The sequence below is a fragment of the Mirounga angustirostris genome, unplaced genomic scaffold (assembly GCF_029215605.1).
Source record: "Mirounga angustirostris isolate CCGP_5_RB_7025 unplaced genomic scaffold, mMirAng1.0.hap1 SCAF_6, whole genome shotgun sequence".
Taxonomy (NCBI): Eukaryota; Metazoa; Chordata; class Mammalia; order Carnivora; family Phocidae; genus Mirounga; species Mirounga angustirostris.
In genome coordinates, this window is record NW_026991714.1 from 25,558,171 (window position 1) to 25,574,194 (window position 16,024).

General features: G+C 56.1%; 1 protein-coding gene across 19 annotated transcripts in view; it reads right to left on the reverse strand.

The window, feature by feature from the left end:
• NFASC (neurofascin) overlaps positions 1 to 16,024 on the reverse strand; it is a 181,561-nt gene that overhangs the window by 32,441 nt on the left and 133,096 nt on the right. For 8 of the 19 annotated variants that reach the window (XM_054507929.2, XM_064593938.1, XM_064593939.1 and 5 more), the window contains 13 exons: positions 13,776 to 13,919; positions 13,063 to 13,174; positions 12,623 to 12,789; positions 12,034 to 12,181; positions 10,657 to 10,781; positions 9,734 to 9,778; positions 8,385 to 8,486; positions 7,884 to 8,081; positions 6,982 to 7,052; positions 5,471 to 5,693; positions 3,268 to 3,383; positions 1,416 to 1,620; positions 50 to 172 (listed from right to left, as the gene is read on the reverse strand). In XM_054507929.2, the coding sequence (XP_054363904.2) occupies positions 50 to 172; positions 1,416 to 1,620; positions 3,268 to 3,383; positions 5,471 to 5,693; positions 6,982 to 7,052; positions 7,884 to 8,081; positions 8,385 to 8,486; positions 9,734 to 9,778; positions 10,657 to 10,781; positions 12,034 to 12,181; positions 12,623 to 12,789; positions 13,063 to 13,174; positions 13,776 to 13,919 (1,779 nt within the window). Of the gene's footprint in view, positions 1 to 49; positions 173 to 1,415; positions 1,621 to 3,267; positions 3,384 to 5,470; positions 5,694 to 6,981; positions 7,053 to 7,883; positions 8,082 to 8,384; positions 8,487 to 9,733; positions 9,779 to 10,656; positions 10,782 to 12,033; positions 12,182 to 12,622; positions 12,790 to 13,062; positions 13,175 to 13,775; positions 13,920 to 16,024 lie in introns of those variants that run through there. The other 11 variants (XM_064593937.1, XM_064593947.1, XM_064593946.1 and 8 more) reach the window with 5 other exon arrangements.

Below are 16,024 nucleotides of genomic sequence, written 5' to 3' on the forward strand. Positions count from 1 at the left end.
GAATGGGGTTTCTGAATCCCGGATTAAGAGAAAGAAGGGAAGAACGTACAGGCCACGTATTTGAGAGTATATCCAATCAGGATCCCATTGGGGTGTTCTGGATGATCCCATTCCAGGTTGATTGTCTCCAGGTTGGGCTGCCGGACTCGGAAACGCCTGGGGGCACTGGGTACTTGGGGAAGGAGGAGAGGGCAGGGGAAAAGAAGGGGAGGGCAGAGGCAGGATGAGGAAACACAAAAAAACAAAGCACAAGTATGAAGGCACTGACCTCGGGGCAAGCCCCATGCTGGACAGCTGCTAAGCCAGAACCCAGGAGAACCACAGGAGGGCCGGAGCCCTTTGCCCCATCCAGGATGCTGTTTCCCCCACCCTGTTTAGGACAAGCATGGCTCAGACTCCGTTTAAATGGGGAAGAAGTCAGTCAGGTTTTCCTTTAGCAACTACCGTGGATTCAGCACACGGTAGGCTCTGCCCCTGCAAAGATGCCTTCGAGCCAGCAGGGAACCAAACAGAGCTGTGGGCACAGAGGATGTGGTTCCCAGTCCTCAGGCGAGGAGTCTCAGCCTGGGCCCAGCAGCAGGCCCAGGCTTCCGAGCTGAGAATGCGGGGTTCAGGGGTGAGGAGAAAGAAGCCCAAGATGGGGCTCATGGACAGGGCACCAGGAGCGGGGGTGATGGGGAGAGGCTGGAGGTGAAAAGCAAAATGAGGGGGCGGGACAGATAGGAATAAAGAAAACAAGAGGGAAGAACAAAGAAGGAGGAAGAGAAGAAAAAGGGGGGGCGGAAAAGAGGTTAAGAAGGGAGGGAGGAAAAACAGAAGAGGGCAAAGCAAACGCAAACGCAGAGCTGATAAAGGAGGATGAGCTGATAAAGGAGGATGTGAACTTCACAAGTGTCTGCCTCCCAGGCCCAGGGGGACCTGGAACAAGCAGCAGGCAGAGCGCCCCCTGCAGGGCCACCGCGCACACGGGCCAGCTGTCCCGACAGAAGCTTCTGGATCACAGTGCAGAGAGAATTCTGAATGAAGGTCCTGGGTGCTGGGGAACAAGCCAGGTGCTTCTGGTGGTCAGGGTGACCGTGCTTCGGCCTCCAGAGGTGGGGGTGGCCCGGGCTCCCGCAGTGCCCTTGGCAGGGGGTGGGGGGAGAGGATGTCAGTCTGCTAGTCCATCTGGAATTTTGTCAGCAGGTGGCCCAGGTCTTCTCTTGAGACACAACGTCCAGTCAGGGCAGGCCACCCCGGTGATGGAGCACTCTGGGAATGGCAGGAGCTGCTCGGCTCGCAGGACTTCAGCGCCTTGGGGTCACGCAGAGGTCACCTTGTGCTGTCGGGCCCAGGCCCGCTGGGGCTGCTCTGGACCCACCTGGCTGTGCTGCCCTTGTCCTGCCCCACCCCGAAGAGCTGCAGGTCAGACCTACCTCCTTCCGGGGTGGTGAACTCCTTGGTTTCACCGCGAGGCCCATCGCCTCTCCCATTGACCACAACCATCTCCAGCTTGTAGTTACTGTAGGGGAAGAGGCGGGACACCACGCCCCGGGGGCGGTCACCAGGGAAGCTGGCTTGCTGCCTCTTCTGAGACACCCACAGGTTCTTCAGCAAGCTGCTCTCCCTCCAGTAGTAAGCCTTCGGGACAGAGGCGGGCCGGTGAGGGGACGGGCAGGCGGGGCTGGGTTAGTTGTTAGTGCCGGTGGTGGTGACTGGTCTTCGCTTTGCTTGCCACAGCCTCCAAGTCCCGAATGCCCTCAGCAGCCCCGCCTAGGGCTGGGGGAGCAGCCCGAGAGGCCCCGTTCATTAGCCCCTAGCGAGGACCAACTGACGTCAAACAGGAAACAGGGGCTTGGGGTTTGATCATTTTCTGAGCCACATGAGCTCTCTGGGAAATAGGCAAGTTGGCCAAAGTTACTGATGGAGTGGACACTTATTTCCAAGGTGGGAACAAGGGTCCAGGCATGGAAAGCTCTCTTCTGGGCTCAAAGGCCACATCGCCTTGAGTTGGATTAGTATGGTTTAGATCGGCAGTAGGCAGGAGTTGAAAAGGAACAGGTTACCCTCAGAAGTCTGAATAGGGGAGTTGATTTAATCCTTTGAAGTCAAATGATTTCTTTTAAAATTGTTTGAAGACCTTTAGAATGGGCCAGACACATGTCCAGGTCAGTGGACACCAGGCTGCCTGGTGGCAAGAGCTTGGATGGGATGGCCTTCAGAAGGTGGTGGTGTTAGGGGTAGAGTTGAGAGAGTTTGCGACACAAGGAATGGTTAGCAGTATGTAAGAAGGCCCAGGTCAGGCTGCCACACCAGCATCACCTGGGCCTCCAAAGGCAAAGGAAGACGGAAGTCAATACTTAAGAAGGGGACCCCTTAAGAAGCAGACCCAGTGGGAGCTTTAGCCAGAAAAATCTCCGGGCAAGTAGGTTAAGGGTGCAAGTGCTGGGGAAGAGCTCATTCAAGTGTATACATCTTCTTGCCTTCCCTCTCCTACCTACCGAATTCATGCCCCCAAAGAGACCGATCCCTTCCATTCTGCCCACAATTGTCCATCAGCCAACTCTCAATGACCTCTAAGTCACAGAACCTGCAGTATCCCATGCTTACAGCAGCCGTCACCTCCCAGACAAGTTTTAAATGAAGCTACGTGTAAGGGAGAGCCTAGCGTGGCCTGGTTTTCTCTCCCCCTTGCCCGCCTCAGCTCCCCCTTGCCGAGAGGAGAGATACGTGAGCAGAAACTGCCCACAGGCAGGGAGACCAGGAGAAGCCAAGGGCCTTGATAATCCATACGCCAGGTAATCCGGAGTTGGCTGTGACAACAGGGAAGATGTTTACACCTTTTGGTGGCTCTGCCTGTTAGTGAAGGTTTCATGAAACCAGACTGGGTGAGGCAAGCAGTCCAGTGGGGGCCATTAAGAGAGGGGAGGGGTGTAGCTCAGTGGTTCCTCAACACTGCTCCTAAGATCCCTGTGTGTCTACTCACACATGAATTATGAGCATAACGTGCCATATGGAGCATCAACCCACCGCCCTCCGTGTGATTCTACTGCTGAGTAGAATCTCTCAGCATATCTGTTGCAGAACACACCTGCATATATACAAATAATTTTTTTTCTGGGTGTATTTTTGGACAGCTAGTACTAGACATCATCTTCTTGAATCTACTCTGGATCCAACAACTATTCCTAGGACCCCTTCCAAGTAGCCTATGGCCCGCATCTGCTACCCCCTTGCCCTGGTTAGCAAGCTGGGTGGTTAGGCGAGGCTGAGAGCTGGTTTCCTCACTCGGTACTCTCTGAGTTGGCCCTGCACCGTGTCGGGGTAGACGCGGTTCCACTGAAGGCTGATGGCTGTGCTGTTCAGGACTCGGATTTTAACGTCAGTGGGTGCAGCCCTGGGATCTGCAATGTGTTGGGACAGAGAGCTAGTTAAGCAAGCAGGGCTGGCCCCTGGACTCTAGGGTCTCTTCAGACTTGTTCTCTGCTGGCTGGTGCCTCTACCCCACTCTGGACACGGGGTACTCCATGAGGGCAGGGGCTAGGACTGTTCCAGGAGATTGCCCTTGGGGGGATGGGGGAAGGCCAGGACAAAAAGGAGGCCATCTGGGTGGAAGGGATCTGCCTACATGTTTAGAGGGCAATTATTTGCTATCCTCCCAGCTGGGTGGAAGGGATCTGCCTACATGTTTAGAGGGCAGTTATTTGCTATCCTCCCAGCTGGGTGGAAGGGATCTGCCTACATGTTTAGAGGGCAATTATTTGCTATCCTCCCAGCTGGGTAGCCTCTGTTTGCCCCTCCATTCCATGTGCTACCCTTCTCCACCTGCTCTGTGTCCCAGCAGGCTGCCCTCTCTGGACTGTGTGGGCTGGCCCCCTGTTCACAGGTCAACAGATGGGTTTGCTCAATAGGTAAGGTCAACAGGAGGAGAAGGAGGGTGGGTACCTAGTCCCTGGCCGCCTCTCTGTGGGGCTGCAGGTCGACAGCATTGTACTTTGCTACCCAAGGTTCTACCCCTTGGTTGTGGGGACTCCCCTGTCTGATGCCCCTTCAAGGCTCAGAATGTTATGCTGGGGTCCTGCTGTTGTTAGCCCTCTGGGTGATTTCTGATACCTTGCTGTTTTCCCTTGAACCCTGTCCTCACATTAGAGATAGTCCCCTTTGAGTGACACTCGTTTCCCACCAGGACCCTGCCGGAAACATCAGCCACAGGCTGAAGATGCTCTAACCTTGTTCAGGAGGGGATTCTGATCCTTGACTCCCTGAAGAGGGAGACCCACTCCCTCCCCCAGAATGAATTCTCGCCTCCATTTTCTCCACTCTGCTGCAGAAGAATTCTTCCCCACCCCTCGCATCCAGCAGAGCACAGGCCCAGGGGGGGACGGCAGGTGCCACGGAAACTGTGGGCGGGTCCACGGAGTCCACGACTAGACACTGCTCATTCCATACTCACCAGCCGGTAGTTCCTGCCAGTCTCCTGTCTGGAAGTGTTTGCCATCACAAGACAAGGAGCAGGATGGACAGAGAGTCTGCTGATACTATCCACTTATTCCCGAGTAGGTCCAATCCATAATCACCTCCAGGAAAGTGGTGCATGGGGCCCACCCCTCACTTCTTCCTGTCTGTCATGCACAACACGGGCCCTACTCTTGACCCCAGCATTGGCCTTTGCAACTCCCTAAGACTCTCCTCCTCCCTGCCTTCTGATCACCCCATCCGCCTAAATGATCTTTTCTTGGGTCACCCTGACAGGGAGGAGCTCCACTGACCCTCCTGCTTTGCTCAGTAGCCTACTGATTGATGTGCTGGGAAGAGGGAGGCTGCCACCATCTTAAAAGCCAGGCAGATACTTCCACATACGTGCCCAGAATCTTGTTGATTTACCAAGGCTAGCCTCCAAAGAACTTCTCTTTGCATGCTCAGTTCCAAGTGTTAAGAGCAACACTGGGATGCCAGCAGGTAGCTGGTCTGGATCATTCCAGTCTGGGGCTCTTCTCTATTTCTCCAGGTCTCCCCTGGGGGGCCAAGGAGGAGTCTGGCCTGTGGCCCTGCTTCCTGGGGAGGAGTCTAATTATGGCTCTTTGGGAGGGAGAGTCCTGAAGTCTTGGCACTAGCAAGTCTTGGCATTAAGGTAGATTAGAAGGCCTGGCCTCTGTTTTCAAGCCTGACATTTGCTATTGGGTAATATTGGCAAGGGTGTTCCTTTGCAGGGTCTCACTTTTCACACCCGTAAAATGGGAATATTGGACCAGGCGATGATTGTTCAGTAATTCTAACTAGTGTTCGGGTGATGACAGTTTGGCTCCTGACATTATCAGGGGCCTGTTTGCCCGAGGTCACCATAGGGGATTTCTCTTTCCTGGGGACCGGCTGTCCTCCCGGGATGTTCTTGGCAGTCCCATGACCCACCCTGAGGTTCCTGGTCTGTGAGGCTGGCTTTGTGCCGCCTGGCTGTGAGGATCCTTGCTCGGGGATGGGGGAGGGTACTCACAATCTTCCCCGGAGTAACCGATGACAGTGTCTGGCTCAGGGCCCTTCCCAAAGTCATTTTCGGCCTGGACTCGGATCTCATAGGGCACGTAGACGGGGGTCTGCCCCACCACGTAGCGGGAGCCCCATACTGTGACGTTGTTCCACGTCTCTCGAGTTTCTCTCCGTCGCCACTTGACGATGTATCGCAGGTTGGGGCCAAAGGCGGAGGTGGCGTTCATGGGCTGAGCAGGGAGAGATTGAGGGCAGGGGTGGAGCCCAGATCCACCCACAGCCTGCACTCTTCTTCTGTGCCAGGCACCCTGCCCCGATCTGCCCAGCACTGGCCCCCTTGCGGCATTGGGAGAGCATGCCACCCTCACACTGAGTCCCCCGAAGCCCAGAGTCTTATGAATTCAGCAGCCTGTAGATTTTCTGTGACAAAGGCTTCACCTGAGACCTAGTCACTCTGACTCCCAGAGCCACCCACATTTGTAAGTGCACAGGGAGCCAAAGATTTATTTTCAACAGGACTCTCCTGTGACTGATCGGTAAGCAGAACAAAACAAGAAAATCATAGAATATTCTTTAACATTGGAGAGGGATGAGTTTTGGTTTAGCCACAGCATGCTTACTGCTAATGAACTCAAAATTCCAGAACTGGCTTAGGTTCTACCGAATCCATGCGTGACTGTCCTGTCCTGCCCAGCAGCTAAGGGTGGGTGCAACTCTGTTCTTCATTTCCTAAGGGCCTAGTCCAGGAAGCTGTCCTCTACAGAGCTGTAGACTAGGAGCGGGTCCTTGCAAGGTCCTGAAGATGAGCCCCAGTGTCTTGGATCTGGGCTCAGCCCAGCTGCCCAGGCTGCTGTGAGATTGGGCCCTCAGAAAGATGGGGACAGCCATGATCCCACACGTTGTAGCTCACTGCTTCTGTTACTCATGGTGACAGCACAGAAATGTTAATATTTCCATGGCTGAATGTGCATCTCTCAGACTTGGAATTGGTTTAGAAAAAAAGTCATTTTGAGACCACATATCCCAATTCTGGTTTGGAAAACATAGTCAGTGAGCCAAGATGAAGATGGAATTTTTTTCGGTCCTGGCCCGGAGAGAAGCTTTTACATCCTCTCGTTCATTCTTGGACTAAAAGAAAGCCTGCACTCAAAGCAGCTCGAGTGCTGGTCTCCTCTCCACCCCCAACCATCTCCAGTGGGAGGACCCCAGAACACACCAACACTAGGCACCGATGTTTAGGCTAAATCTTTTTTAGACCCCTCCTTCACCTAGAGAAGTCCATTTTCGTTTGCTGGTACTCTCTGATTTTGCCAGACTAGCTGTCTATGTTCCTCGGTCACCTCTGCTCCCATCTCCTGTCTGAAATCTTGCTCTTAGACAATGCTCCTGTTTTGTCCCTGGATGTCCAGTGCAGAGAGTGGCCTTGGGGCCTCAGGGGTGTAAAGAGCAAAAGGACTCCCAGGCGCTCAAGGCCAAGAGAGCAGGCCCATCGAAAGGTGGGCTGGGAGGGACCCTTACCGTCCACGTAATCTCCATGTTGTTCTTTCTGGTGCCTTCTCCCTTCACGTCGGCGGGATTGGACTCGGGGGCTGGAACCCAAGGGGATGCAAAGTTCAAGCCCGATGTGTGTTATGGGCACAGTGAGCAACTTCTCTCCCTTCTAGCTGACCAGCCCCTTCTGTGGCTGTCTTTCCTCAGCATTTCTCTACACACTATCCCATAGGCAACCGAACTCATTCTGTGGTTTTCTCATGAGGAGGATGTGCCTTCCTAGCTAAGACCGAACCTCTCCCCCCTCCACCAAGCAGGGCTAATTTCTTTTGAATTTTAATCCCTCACTAGACAGCATTTATCATAAGGCATCCATACTTTGGGTGGTCCCGACAGCCAACTCAATGTGGATTAATTATCCCCTTCATGGATTATCCACTAAATAAGTTTAACACCAGACCGGTTTATCCCCAGCATTCAACATTTTGGGGGAGCAGCTCCACTCTCAATGGGCTGGTATATTTTCGGAAATCTAAACATTACCCAAGCGTGATAGGAAAAGAAATCTGCCATAACAGCAGATTATATATTTCTACTACAAATCTTTGCCATAGCACTTCCCTTTAGAGCAGATGACCAAGAATTATTAAGGCTATTAGTAATAATAACCACAGTTAGCGTTGGCTGGGTGCTTACAATACGCCAAGCACCACGGGAGGTACCCAAACAGCATTTTCACACCCAAGCCTCCCGACGGCTCCGTGATGGAGGCGGTGTTGCTATCCTTCCCTGTCTCACAGCGGAGGAAGCCCAGCCTTGGAGCGGTTAAGTGACCCGCCCACGCTCGCGTGGCCAGGAACTGGGGGAACTCAGTGGGGCCTCGGGGCACCTGGGTTCAGCACGCTGGCCGTCAGCCCTCGGGTACTCACGCGCCCCGCTGGTCCGGTAGCGCTCAGAGGGGAGGCTGGGGTGGCTGCTGCCCACCTCGTTGATGGCAATGACCCGGAACTGGTAGTTGACATATGGGGACAGCCGGAGGACGGCAGAGTTGACACTGCCCGGGAACTTGGAATGGTCATGCCAGACCCCGGGCTGGAACTGGTCCTCTTCAAACTGGACGACGTAGTCTGAGTGGGCAAGGAAGACAGCGCTGTTTGGGAGCTGAGGTAGCGGAGTTCTGCGACGTACTCCCGTGTGGTTGCTGCTAGTCTTTACACTTTCCCTTGGGTGGACAAAGGCACAGGGAGAATTCCTCCCCGGATACGGAGAGGGGAACCAAGGCCTGCATGTGCTCCGTGAATAGCCTGGGGCACGCATCAGGTAAGGTGGAAGCCGGAGCAGAAACCGGGGCAAGGCCTCTGGCTGCTACCACAAACCAGGCTGCCATCCATCCCTCTTTTCTGGACTGGAGTGCAGGGCCCCTGGCTGACCTGTGATGGGGCTGTTGTTATCATCCCCTGGGATCCAGGTCAGCCTCACACTCCTCTCGGCCAGGTCCGTGAGCTCCAGGTCCCGGGGTCGGTCTGGCCGTCCTGGGAGCAGAGGAAGAAGACACCACGCGGGACTCCCCAGTTAGAGCCAGCCTGTCCCTGTGCGGGCCCCAGCCTTGGACACTGCCCTATGACAGGTCCCTGACGGGCTGAGGTCGGCACCCGCAGGAACCAGCCCTGGCCTGCCTAGAAGGGTCAGCACAGGGACCAACCCATTCCCTCAGGGGGCCTAGGAAGAACAAAGAGGAGACTTCTAATTCCACCACCCCAAAAAAGCATGAAAGGATGTAGGTAGGGCACAGAGAGAACCAGGACCAACCCATCCCATTTCTGTGGCTGTTCTTAGGGGGTGAGCATTTGGAAAATGCTACCCTTTTCATGAGACCCATGCTTGCCACCTATAGGGAAGCTGGTGAGGAAGCGTGGGATTTGGTCTCATCTTCTCGGGATGATTACCTTCTACTCTATATGCCAAGGCTCTGAGGGGGCAGGAGCCCAGGGGTGTGCTTGGAGCTGAGCAAGGCAGACCGGTTAGGAGCATGGGAGGGACAGAGGCAGAGGACCAGGCCAAGGAGGACATAGGGACTTAGAGTTTCAGCGATGGACAGCAGGATAGAGGAGCCCCAGCAAGTGTCCAAACAGGGCTGGGGCAGCACCTTCGGGGGCTCCAGTCTCACTGGACTTCCTCAGTGGGTGTAAGGGCCATCCTGGCCTGGGGATAAGGCCACCTCACCTCTGCCTAGTGGGGTACACGGGATGTCTCCCCATCCCGGCTGCTTGAACCAGGTATTTCGGTACTCTGGCTGGTTACTGGGAGGATCTGGAAGGTGGGTCACGTGAGCCCACACTTGTGTATGTGTGCATGCGTGTGAAGGCAGACTGTGAAGGGGTATGCAGCAGCAGACTCGGGGAGCATGCAAACAAGATGGGCCTGCAGGTAATCTGAAGTGAGTGGGCTTTCCCGACTGGACCCTCCATATTTCTGAGGCCAAAGCTGGGGAGAGAGAACAGGCCCCCACAAGGAAGTGGTGAGTGTGGCCAGAAGTAAGGGATGGGATGGATCGGCAGCCGAGGACTTCCGAGCCCAGCCTATGAAAGGCGCAGGAAGCCCGAGTGGGACTGTGGCAGGGCTGCGAGGTGAGGGGTGTGACCCTTGAAAGGAATCGGATTTGGCAGCGAGTGGCCTCCACACGGTACATCCTGTCCTGCAGCACCTTCCTCCTCGGACCCCACCCTCCCAGCCACCTAGAGAGGGCTTTGGCAGGGGTCCTGTGATTAGTATGAATTACCTTTGGGCAGGGCAGCCAAACGGTTAGTTGGAGTGGCCTGATCAGCTGCAAAGGTAAGACGGGTTATCCGGGTTAGCAAGTTATCCAGGGTTACAGGTGTTCTAAAAGGATGGGAGTAGGTGGCCGAGGGTTGAACAGCTGCCCTGAGCAGAGGTGTACTGGGCACAGCTTCACCTTTGCTTCCATGGAGACCCCCCCCCCGTGCTTCCTCCACGGCTGGCGGGGTGGAGGGGGGGACTTGTCTCCTTCCCATCCCAATGCCACTGTGTGCCTGGGACCACCATCCCCAGCGACCATGCACTGCCGCCACCAGAGAGACGGAGTGTACCAACGGTAATGGCAGTAGGATGCCCAGAGAGAGGACAGAGGTGATGAGGGCACAGCAGGGGATGTGCGTCCCTGGATGGGCAAGACTATCTTCCCCTGGCGTTGGGATGGCTCAGTATTTACAGTCTGGCTTAGACACGGGCAGGACATGATGGAATTAGTTTGCTAAGTGCAGAGCGCCCTATAAAATCCCATCAGGAAACAGGAGCAGGGTGGCAGGGGGAGGGAGGCTAGCCGAGGGTGCTGGCGGGACAAACTCAAAATGCAGTCTTGCTTCAACAATGGGTTCTTTTAACTGGTACAGAGGTCAAAACGATCACAAGAAGAACCCCCGTCCACCTTCCCTCTCTCGTTCACCCATCCGTTGAGGATTTGGGCGAGTTAATGGTTCCACTCAGAGGTGAGGTGCCTGGCCCACCTTGCTGGGAAAGGAGCGGCTTCCTAACCCTTAGATAGAAGCGGGGAGATCACCATGGCTGCCCAGCTCACTGGCCGCAGGCGATGGCCCGGGACCTGCCCAGGGCCCACGGCTCCTCTGGCCTTGGGAAGGGGTGGGGTGGGGGGAGTTCAGAGCACGTGTGAGCAGCGGCAGTTACCTAACACAGTAAGGGAGGCCTTGGCCAGGTCCTGGTCCAGCTCAGTGCTGGCAACGCAGGTGTAACTGCCCTGGTCCCGCTCGGCCACACCGAAGATGGTCAGGGAGTCGTCTTCCTTCTTCATCCTGCAAGGGCACCAGGGAAGGGCTGGGAGGAAGGCGAGCGGGCCGACAGTGGGGGGGGCGGGGGGGGTGCTCTGGGCACTGCCTGCTTTCTCCCTGGAGTGGGGATGGCGAGTGAGAGGGCAGCCACAGCCCCTGACAGGGGCCACGAGGCTCCCTCCCAGTGGTTCGAGAGAGGCACGGTCTTCACTGTTACCTGGAGCACTGTGGTGCTTGATGGAGGGGAAAAGGCAAGTGGGTGAAGCAGAAGCGGCTCCGACTCTGTTCGCTGTCCTCAAACTCCCTAGTGTCTATCCTCTGTGCCTTTCTTATGCTGCGCTCCCCTCCCAAATCAGGGCACAGTGCGGTCCACCGCCCGAAAGGCAGGCTGGTGTCCCTCCTCTTCCCCTACTTCCAGCTTCCCCTTTAGCCCAGGCCAGTCTGTGCCACCCAGGCTCAGGCCAGGTGTCCTGGGCTCCTTTGAACTGTCTCTTGTGGAGGGGGGTGGGCACCATAGAGCAGGGTGGGCTGCGAAAGCTGTGGGCACCCACTGAGTGCACGGATGCCTGTGTCTGCCTGCAGGGTGCACCCCTGGAAAAGCCAGATGAGCGTGCAAACAGCTGCTCCCTGTGCCGCCCTCAGGGCCCTGCACCACCAGCCCCTGAGACGTGAGGGGCTACGACAAAGAGCCCTGTGGAGGGAAAGGCTCGGACCAGCCCTCCCCATCACTGACTGCACATTAGAGACACCTGTCGGAACTTTTAGACACTACAGGTGCCTCCCCTCGCCCCACATCACTTAAATCTGGACAAGGGAGGCCGGTGCGGTCTAGTAGAAGCGTCCCAGGTGCCTCTCGGCTGAGATGTCCCACTGACACCCTGGTGGCCGGCAGCTCGGGTCGGCCCTGCCCTCTGCTGGAGAACAGGGGCACTGCAAGCGGGGCTGAGGCCGGAGCGCCAAGGGGACCCGGCAGCCGGAAGAGGGAGGGAGGACGAGTGCTCAGGGAGGAAAGGGGTGAGGGGAGAGGGGGAGAGAAGTGAGGGAAGAGAGAAAGGAGTGGGAAAAAGAGGAGAGGGAGCGAGGAGAGAAGGAGAGAGGCAGGGAGCACGCAGGGTGGGGGAGCTGCTGGTGCTGCCGCCACCTCCGCAGCAGCTCCTGGGGGACACGCGTGATGCAGGCTCCCTGTCCCCGGGTTCCCTCAGTGTGTCACCGAGGACAAGCGGGAAGCAAACGGGCCCAGACTCGCGCCTGGAAGAGAGAAGGAAGGAGCAGAAACCTGTTTCCAATGTAGAGAGGCTCGTCGTCCTTCAGCCAGGAGACTGCGAGCTTCAGGGAGGGGTCGTGCTTCACCCGACACTCCAGCTGCACCGTGGTGCCCCGCTTGACCACCTGGTCCTCAGGCATCCGGTAGATCCTGGTGGGGTCTGTGGAGAAGCCGAGGGAGCTCATCATTGGCATGGCCTCTGCCCACCACCCCACGTGGCCACACGGCGTGATGCACGTTAGACGGACCACGGAAGGTGGCAGAAAGAACACTCAGTTATATGAATGGTGGCGGGGCGGGTGTGGGTGATTCTAAGGAGGAAACAATCCCCAAGTCCTTTCTCTCTGGCTTGGGAATCTATGATGCCCTTCCTGGGCTGGTAGTGGGGTGTGGGTGGGGTCTCAGACTTCCCTTTCCAATCCCACGTGGACCGGGCTCCCAGCACCCAGGCCAGCCGGAAGCCCTGTGAGGACACGGAGGCCCACGGGGAGGGCCCCATTAGCGGTGCGTTTTCAAAGGGAATGGCACGCAGGAATCACTTTGAGGAGATGGCTTCCTCGGCTGTCCCACCCCGCACTCTCCCTACCAAACTCTCCTTTACCTTTGACCTCCAGGCGGACCTGGTTTTCAGCTTTGCCCAGGATGTTGGTGGCGACACAGGTGTAGATGCCTTGGTCCTCTTTGCGGATCATCTTGATTTCCAGACTGCCGTTCTCATAGACGTGGTAGTTACCACCATCCAGGTTACTTCCCTGCCCGTTCTTAAACCTCACAACAGAGCAGCAGAACACACAGCACACTGAGACAGGACCGGCCCCCTCGAGCAGGGGTCTGCCTCCCGCTGCTGGGTGGCCCTGGCAAGTCTCTGGCCCTCTCTGGGCTTCGGTTTTCGTCTCTGCACAATAAGGGGGCTGACCTCGATGATCAGGCAACTTTCTCCCAGTTTCGACCCTATAAGGTTACCTGGTCTTGCTGAATACCTATTTTGGGCCGGAGGGGAATGAGGACTCCCGGGGGTGGGGCTGGTCTCCTGGAACTTACCATCGGAGTGTGGGGATGGGGGACCCAAAGAACGGGCAGTCAAGCCGTGTCCGGTTGTACAGGATCACCCTAATGAGCTGGTTCCGGGGTGACAGCATCCGGGGCGGCACGTCTGCAATTCCCGGAGAACAGACCTTGGCTGGGGGGCCTACCTCCTCCAGTCCCCCCCGACCCAGGTCTTCCACGTGCCCTGGCAGCACGGTAGCTTTCCAAGCGCCCCGTCCCTTCCCCCATCAACCTCCCTCCTTTAAGAAGCCTCCCAGGGTTAGGGGAGGGAAGAGGAAGCTCACCCGTCTGCCTTCAACCTACCCTGCGTGCAATCCAGCTTTTGCAAAAGGTCTCCCCAGATTACCTAGCAGGTTCTGAAGCTGCCCCTCCACAGCCCCAAGGCATCTCTGAGCGGCCCCCGCCCTCTCCCTGATCTAGGAGTGACCCTAGTACTCAGAACCACTTCCTACCCTAGGGCCACCGAGAACACAGGCAGAGTTGGCCTGGATATGCGGAGGGGGTGAGACAGGCCCCTCCCCCTCATCTGGAGACGTGACCCTAGCATGGAACTAACCGTCTGCACACCCAGCTCCATGGATCTGACGTTCCCTCCCCTCCCCGGCAAATTCATCTTCAGGCTCCATGCTTTCTCCGTCCCACGCTCTCCTACCCCTCCCAGCCTGGCTGACCTCCCCACGACAGGAGCAAGCCCCAGGGAGGCTCACCCAGCACGCTGACGAAGGCGTTGGCCAGCAGGTAGCCGTGCTCGTTGGAGGTGTTGCACTGGTACACAGCCCTGCTGCTGATCTGGGTGTCCCGGAAGATGATGGTGTCCCCAGCCACCTCGCGGTTTGGGTTGGGTGGTGCCGCTACAGACGGGAAAGACGCCCCTCGTGAGAAATGGGCAGGGCGGGGTGGAGGGCACTTGGGGCTCTGGCCAGGGCTCCCTAAGACAACTGGAGTGCTGTGGAAGCAGCCGCTCCGGGTGGCTCCCAGGAGACCCGGCTTCTGGCTCTACCGCTGCCCAGCTGTGTGGCTCCAGGCCCATCCTCAAACCTACTGGGGTTTGTTTCTCAGTCTGTCCAATGGGACTGTGAGTCCCTGCTGGACCTATGTAACAGCCAGGCAGGTGTGGTTGAGAGCATAAGCTGTGGAAACAGAAAGGGGTTTGCATTCCAACCACATCACCTGCCAGGGTCATTCAGCTCCTCTAAACTCCAGCATCCTTGTGTGCAGAATGGGGATGACATATCACCTTGCAGGGTGCTTATGAAGATAACCTGAGATTTTAATGCATGTCTAAAGTCATCAGCAGAGGCCCGGCACACACTGATTACTATTGTTGTTATTACTTTAATCCACTGTGTCTATACTTAAAGGTTTTGAAAAGGACAAAGGAATATACAACTGGATGAGACCCACCACCTTCCCATCCTCGGAGCAGAGCATTCTTCAAACATTCACAGAGTTAGACCCATAAGCCAATGCCTGTTGAAACTGAATGAGTCCTTACATTTGCCAAAGCTACCTGATTGTCCCAAGAGATGTGTCCTAAACTGAGAGACGATATTTCCTCCCACAGCTCTCCCAGCATGGATGGCTTGGGATGCAGAGAGCAGAGGCTGGGGAGTGGCTGTGGGGTCTCAGTCCTGTTCACACGTCAATCTGGGACTGGGACAAATCAATAAACCTGGGCCTCATTTCCCACATCTGTCAAGTGGGGGAGAATTACTCCCATCCTTCTCCCACTCCGAGGAGCTTTATTAAAAGAATGACGAGCGGTATAAATAAAGTTTTCTGGAAATGTAAAGAATCGCCACTTTTTTCATCTTTCACTGGAAGGTGACTTTCCTCTGTAAGGTTTCTGGACTGAGCCAGGTGACTTGGTTTGGATGGTCTGTGAACACATCCAGGATCGCTCAGACCAATAGCAGCAGTGGGCAGAGGACCACCTTGGGTCTGGTCCCCGAGGCGCCACTCCACAGATAGCAAGTCTGAGCCCGGAACTGGGGAATCAGCAGGAGGTAAATGAAGATGAGGGCAGCATCCTTATCACCCGTCCCCAAGTCCCCACTCAGCAAAAAGGCACGAAGAAGTCCGCGCCAGCAACTTCAATGCCTCCTTCCCCGGCAATTCTCATGGAGCCAACTTTCTTCTCAGCCACTTCCCTAAAGTGACAGGTGATCTTTCCAGGGCCAAGGCTCAGCTGCAAGTCCTAAGCACCATTTATTCAGTGGCGCTGTGGAGTCTGGGCCTTTGTCGGCCTTGTTGCCAAAGTGCTGTTAGGACAGGGAGAACAGCAGAGGGCAGGCAACGTCCGTATCTCTGCTTGTGCCCAGGGCAAGGACACGGACTGGGAGGGAGACCGTGTAGGTGTATGGTATTCTCACAGACACCCACAAGGACATTTTATAAAGTAAATGCAACTGGAGAGACTATGATGGGAAAACCTGACTGAGAGCCCTGGCCAGAGGGGCCCTGGAGTCACCTACTCCAGCCAGCAGGCAGGACTCAATTTCCCCACATCTGGGCACACCCAGTAACTGCATCAGTGCATCTCTGCTCTCATAGGGAAGTTCTTCCTTCTATCCAGCCTGGCTCTCATTTTGCCCTCAGCAGAGAGTGGGGCCTGGGTTACTGAGCTCTGTTCTACCTTCCACGCCCCACCCCCACTCAGAGGCCGGCTCTTCACAGACCTTGAACTGGGCTGCATGGTTGTTTAGGGCAGAAAGCAAGATTCAAGAAAAACCCAAGGGAGTTTTATGCTCCCTAAATATGAGGACATAAGCATAGATTTCCTGTTCTCACACACAAATGAGGCAGGTTTCCTGCCTCTTGAGATGTCCAAAGAGCTGGGCTGTTCCAGAAGCAGTGGCCAAGGGGCTATTCTTTAACCTCATTCTGGTACAACTGGGGCTGGCCCATAGGGATAGGGATCTGGAGCCTCTGACAGGAGACGCAGCAGAGTCAGGTG